The following is a 7128-nucleotide window of genomic DNA, read 5'->3' on the forward strand; positions in this document are numbered from 1 at the left end:
AAATCAACTTGTCGTTCAACTCAATTTGGTGTTAGTCAATAACATGTGACGGATCCGAAAGGTACCCACGAAGCATAGAGACATGAAACACGTTATGCACTTGACTCATATGTGATGGAAGGGCAACTCGGTAAGCTACCGGACCCACTTTTTCCAGAATTTGAAAAGGACCGACATACCGGGGTGTCAACTTACCTTTCTTTCCGAATCTTGGGTGCCCTTTCATCGGAGTGACTTTCACGAAAACATAGCTATCCACGTCAAATTCCAAATCTCTCCGTCGGTTATCAGCATAGCTTTTCTGCCTACTTTGAGCAGTTTTCAATCTTTCCCGAATAACGTGAACTTTTTCAGTGGTCAACTGAACAATTTCAGGCCCTAATAAGGATTTATCTCCAACTTCAGCCCAGCACACGGGAGAACGGCATGGTCTTCCATACAAAGCTTCATAAGGTGCCATGTCTATGCTCGAATGGTAACTATTATTATACGCAAATTCTATCAACGGTAGATGGGTTTCCCAATTGTCTGGAAAATCTAGTACACACATTCGGAGCATATCCTCAAGGGTCTGTATCGTCCTCTCGGATTGACCGTCGGTCTAAGGGTGGAAAGCTGTGCTGAACTTTAATTCTGTACCCATTGCTTCCTGTAAGCTTTGCCAGAATCTAGAAACAAACTTAGGATCTCTATCTGTCACAATTGAGACCGGAACACCATGAAGCCTCACAATTTCATTTACATAAATCTCTGTTAATTTATCTGCATTATACTGTGTTTTTACTAGCAGAAAGTGGGCGGACTTAGTTAATCGGTCCACAATGACCCAAATTGAATTCATACCTCGAGGAGTCCGTGGCAACCCCATAACAAAATCCATAGTCAAATGTTCCCATTTCCATTCTGGGATGGAAAGAGGTTGCAATAATCCGGCAGGTCTTTGATGCTCCGCCTTTACTTGTTGGCATTGCAAACACTTAGAAACAAACTCCGCAATCTCCTTCTTCATACTTGGCCACCAAAAATTCTGCTTTAAATCTCGGTACATTTTAGTACTCCCTGGATGCATTGAGAACCTTGAGGTATGCGCGTCTTCCATCTATTTTTGTTTAAGACTCATCACATTGGGAACACATAGTCGGTTTTGAAATTTGAGCACTGAATCTACCACACCGAATCCCGATTTTGGTTTTGTTTCGAACTCATCATGTATCTTCCTCAAAGTTTCATCTTCCATTTGGTGCACTTTAATCTCTTCAAGTAAGGTTGGTTGTGCTACTATCATTGCTATTAGGGCTTTTTGACCATGTAACACAAGGTTCAATTCCACCTTATCCAATTCAATAGCCAAGTCCTTTTGTCCTGTAACCATACTTGCCATATCTGCCAAAATCCCCATATTTTTCCGACTGAGCGCATCTGCAACTGTGTTGGCTTTACCAGGATGATAATGAATCTTCAGGTCATAATCTTTCAAAAGTTCCAACCACCGTCGTTGCCGCATATTTAATTCTTTCTGAGTAAAAAGATACTTGAGACTTTTATGATCAGTGTATACCTCACAGGTGCTACCATACAAATAATGTCTCCATATCTTTAAAGCAAAGACTACTGCTGCTAGCTCCAGATCATGCGTAGGATAATTCTTCTCATGGAGTTTCAGCTGTCTAGATGCATAGGCGATGACTCTTCCGTTTTGCATAAGTACGCAACCAAGCCCTTTGTGCGAAGCGTCACTGTAGATTACAAATCCTTCTGTACCGGATGGTAAGGCCAAAACTGGTGCTGTTGTTAACCTTGTCTTCAATTCCTGGAAAGCAGATTCTCGTTCCTCTGACCATTCGAATGCAACTCCCTTTCGTATTAGTTGTGTAAGTGGCACAGCAATTTTAGAAAATCTTGAACAAATCTCCTGTAATAACCAGCTAACCCCATAAAACTACGCACCTCAGTCACATCAGTGGGAGTTGGCCAATTTACGATTGCCTCAATCTTGTGTGGATCCACAGAAACTCCTTCCTTCATAATGATATGCCCCAGAAATGCCACTTCTAGTAGCCAGAATTCACATTTCTTCAGCTTTGCATACAATTTCTTTTCCCGGAGGGTTTGAAGGATCACCCGAAGATGATTCTCATGAGCATCTGCATTCTTCGAATAGATGAGAATATCATCAATAAAGACCACTACAAAGTCATCCAAATAGGGCTTGAAAACGCGGTTCATCAAATCCATGAAAGCTGCTGGCGCGTTAGTAACTTCGAATGGCATAACCAAAAATTCATAATGACCGTACCGGGTTCGAAAAGCTGTCTTCTCAATATCATCAGCCTTGACCTTTAATTGATGGTACCCAGACCGTAGATCAATCTTGGAAAAGACTTGTGCCCCCTGCAGCTGGTCAAATAGGTCATCAATCCTTGGTAATGGATACTTATTCTTGATTGTGACTTTATTAAGTTCCCTATAGTCAATACAAAGCCGGAGTGTTCCATCCTTCTTCTTTACAAACAGAACCGGTGCACCCCACGGAGACACACTCGGACGAACGAACCCCTTGTCCAATAAATCTTGCAACTGCACTTTCAATTCCTTCATCTCAACTGGCAACATTCTATACGGAGTCTTTGATATGGGTTGAGTTCCCGGTGCTACTTCAATGGTAAACTCAATTTCACGGTCTATTAACTGCCCTGGTAATTCTTCAGGAAAGACGTCCGGAAATTCACACACAATTAGGATCATGTCAACAGTTCCATTCACTATTTGTCCCTCCAAAACACTGCATAAATACCCCTGACACCCCTTTTGAATTAATTTACATGTCTTTGCTGCCGAGATCAAATAAGGTGGAGAAATTACACCATGCCCCTGTAAGGTAGACTCTAATTGTCCCAGAGGGTGGAAACTGACTCGTTTAGTTAGACAATCTATAGTTGCACCGTATTCACCCAACCAATCCATTCCCAGAATAATATCAAAATAAGTCATGTCGAGAGGTAATAGATTGGCATACACCCGGACATCCCCAAGCTCAAGTTCGCAACCATAATAGACAGAAGCACAAAGTACAGAATCTCCCATAGGTGAAGATACACATAACATATAAGACAGTGTTTCTTCGGTTTTATCTAAGTTTTGTGCAAATAATTTTGACACAAAGGAATGAGTAGAGCCAGAGTCAAATAAGATAGAAGAAGAATGACCGTGAACCATAAATGTACCTAACACCACTGTTGCTGCATTCTGCACATCTCCTGGAACCAATGCAAACACTCTGCCTTGTCTCGCTATGTCTTTATTGTTGTTAGGTTTGACCGGTGCCTTGGTGTTAGTAGTTGGTGTAGACCCTGCTGAGCTAGTAGCAGCCCTGTTACCATTTCGTTGATTCCTCTGAGGGCAATCCTTTATCAAATGACCCGTTTTTCCGCACTGATAACAGGCTCCAGACTTCCATTGGCATATCCCATGATGCCTCTTTCCACATTCCGAACAAACAGGAATTGTACCCTGATTAGGGGCAGAAGTATTCGAAGTCCCTGAGTTTTGTTTCTTGTTTGGTGGAGTAGCCGCTCCCTTTGACCATTGATTATTTTGCCTCTTTCCTTTCCATTCGGCAATCCGATTCTGAGCAGCAAGGTTTCCCTCCGCTATAACAGCCCTCTCTAGCACATCTACGTAGGTAGGCAACTTTAACATATTAACTCGATCCAAGATAGCACCCCGTAAGCCCCCTTCAAATTTTCGTGCCTTCTTATAGTCTGTGTCCACCATATGCGCTGCAAACCGGGCTAACTCTGCAAATTGGGCCTCATATTCAGCAACAGTCTTGTTCCCTTGTCTGAGCGTTTCAAATTCAGTCACCTTTTTGTCCCGCATGCTTTGGGGAAAATACTTATCATAAAACAGCCCCAAAAATCTGTCCCATGTTAACTCTGGATAGATTGTTCTCGTTAGCATCCACCACCTCCGTGCCTCGTCCTCAAGAGTGAAGGCAGCTAGTTGTACCTTTTGAGCTTCGGTGCAGGGAAAGACTTCAAATAACTTCTCTATGCCTAATACCCAGGCCTCAGCTTTCATCGGTTCTATTCCTCCCTTGAAAGTTGGCGGTTTCATCTTTTTAAACTCCTTAGTAAGAGTGATAGTTCGGTCTTCAGCGTGAAAATCTTGCACTACAGGTGGGGGTACTGGTGGTGGTGGCGGTTGTTGGTGAGGCTGTTGCTGTTGTTGCCGTAAAGTCTCTGCCATTTCCATAAGCATCCTTTCCATCCTATCCAGTCGTGCTGAGGTGGCATCTTCAACATCTTCGGTCCTTGTTCTCACCATGATCTACACAACAATTAATTTAAATACTATTGACATAATGCTACATGGTTAGTATTATCAGAGTACACTTAATGTTGCCATCGAACTTGTCTTACATTTTTAGGATGTCATGCATGAGGCCTAAATCCTTTCTAGACACCCTACAGCTCAATGGATCCGTGTGCGAGATAGCAACTCGTGCTCTGATACCACTGTCATAACCCAGAAACCCGCCCCTAAAGGTCTGGGCATGACCTAAGCAAAAACTGACATAAAAACTGATGTACACACCGTACAGGGCCTTATCGGAAGCATAAAATATTAATATAACATAATTACAAGCATACTCCATTGAGCTACTCCTAATATGCCAGGATCTCATGCATTACATACACCATCAAAAGCGGATAAAGTTTAAAACTATATCCTTGAATATCGTGTACAAACACATACATTTACAGTCCTAGCCCGATAATTGGGCATAACAAAGGGAATATGAGAGTTATGTACAACGTCCATAGGTGGCTCTCAAAAAGTAGACCCGTATCTTAGCAGCTTCCCAAAAATAAATGGCCTGGTGTAGTGCCTGGACATGTAAAGGTTGACAAAAGGGACAGCGTCGAAGTTAGGACTGACCCCCTGACTGGTAACCTACAGAAACAGACATAATGGAGAGTGAGCCGGGCTCAATGAGCAGTAATACATAATGAAAGACGTCCGACTTGAAGCTTAAACACATCAATACATAAAAAGATGCAGCATGCACATGATTTGTCTGATTCTGCGTTTAGCTCATAATGGCCCTAGGCCTATTCCCGTGACATAAGCATGTGGCTATAAGCCCTTGAAACATGATGGCACGAAGCCCTTGTATTACACTTGAACCTTGTGGCGCGAGGCCCTTGAAAATGCATTTGAAACTTGTGGCACATGGCCCTTGAAAATGCACTTGAAACTTGTGAATGCTTTTCTTTACATGCTTTAACACCAACATATCTTAAACATGCATAAGTACATTACATACTTGAGACATTAACATAATTGCCTTACATGCCTTGAAACATTGACATGATTACATAACATTACATAGGTACTACTACTCATAGTGTTGAGGTGGCGTGTTGCTTCCTTCTGGAATGCGCCCTGCACACAATTAATACATTAGTTTCTTTTTTTATAAAGCATTTCCTGAGTCGTACACCTTGCATGCTTACAACCGCTTTAAAATCATCTGTAAATATTCTAAAAATACCAGAGAAGCAAGCACTCAAAACTGAACAAACATTTAATTTTTCCTGAAAATGAGTCCCCCGCTCGAGCGCCACTTTGGCCGCTCGAGCGGACTGTAAAATACACAAAACTGCTGAGAGGTGGTTTTTCCCGCTCGAGCGAGATTTTCGCCGCTCGAGCGGACCAAACGGATTTTGCAAATTCTGAACCTCCATTCGAGTCCCAACCTGGTATTCACTCCATTTTTACATGCAACCTAAGGTTAGGTTAATGCAATATTCCCACCTAACATCGCTATAACATGGATTCTACCTTGAGTATAGTAAATTAACCAAGATTAGAGGCTTCAACAAACCATCTCTCTCCCTAATTCCATTCTTGGATTCAAGTTCTTCATATCCTTGAAACATAACACATGATATATGCATAATTCCATGAAGTGATGATAGAAACCATAGATTGAAGTATACTTTCATACCACACCCAATCTAGATGCTTAAGCAACCAATTAAGAGAAACCCTCATTAATCAAGCATGAATTAGACATGAATCAAACATACACATCAATTACAAACTCTAAGTGGCCATAACAAGAAGGATTTGAGCTTACCTTGAATTCAATCCTACCCTCTAACAATTTTGCCAAGCTTTCTTGTTGAATCCCTTCTCCCCCGATTTCTCCTCTTTTTTCCCCAAAATGGTATTCTCGTTTGTTTTTGATCAAGGCTCCTAAAGTCTTAGAGATATATATATACATATATATAAGTAAGGCATATAAGACAAAAATGAATCGTTTAATCTTTCCAAAATTAAAATTTCGCGAACATGCTTAATATTACCTAAAAATTATGCTGATTACGGATATATAATCAATTTCAGCTAATTAAGCTGTTAAGGCTTCCAATTTCTAATTCAAACGTGTTAATGGTGACAGATAGTTTCCTTGTGAGACAGATAGACATTCATAGACATGGATTTCACTTCCTTAATCATAATTTTTTTTTCACGGAACTACACAGTAAGCATTTAAAAGTACTAATCGAGGACTAAAAATATAACAGAAATCATGTGCGAGGGTCGGGTTATTACACTAAACAACCTTGAATCATTAAAACCCCTTTGTTCTCTTTGATTTGAACCGACCAGAATTTGAATTTGAGGTGTCGTTTGTCATTTCCACCATTCAAGGATCATTTCCCCCGAATTTCTCTCGAGGTTAGTTCGCTTTTCCCGAGTTTTCAACTTTATTTGAATTTTTCTTTCTCTTAGGGTTTGATTTATTCAAAACTTCACCATTTGCTCATTTTTGCTCATTTTTGCATCTATTTCAGATGGCTGATGATATTCTACATGATGGGGGTTTCCCCGCGCTCCCTCAAGTGGAGCTTGCCGCGGACGTCGCAGCTGAGCCGGGGGTCGAACCTCAGCCTTTACCACCGAGCGTACGCCCCTTCGACCTCGCGAGGTATCACCCGGAGACTCAAATTATACCAGCGGCGGGAGGCATCCACACTTTCACTGATTTCGATGAGGACACGCTAGACGACCTCTTGCTGAGAGAGCCCAGGTCTCATTTGTTAGCCATTGCCGTGG

The 7128-nt window shown here is 41.7% G+C and overlaps 1 protein-coding gene across 1 annotated transcript; it reads right to left on the reverse strand.

The window, feature by feature from the left end:
• Positions 1-1099: 1099 nt before the first annotated feature.
• On the reverse strand, positions 1100-4326 carry LOC145806964 (uncharacterized). Its single transcript, XM_082904842.1, has 4 exons — positions 2518-4326; positions 2122-2337; positions 1948-2019; positions 1100-1855 (listed from the first exon to the last, which is right to left on the reverse strand). The coding sequence occupies exons 1-4, from the start codon at positions 4324-4326 to the stop codon at positions 1100-1102; spliced, it is 2853 nt and encodes a 950-aa protein (XP_082760968.1).
• Positions 4327-7128: the final 2802 nt, after the last annotated feature.

The sequence above is a fragment of the Camellia sinensis genome, chromosome 14, assembly GCF_055761805.1.
Source record: "Camellia sinensis isolate YWXY chromosome 14, ASM5576180v1, whole genome shotgun sequence".
Lineage (NCBI taxonomy): Eukaryota > Viridiplantae > Streptophyta > Magnoliopsida > Ericales > Theaceae > Camellia > Camellia sinensis.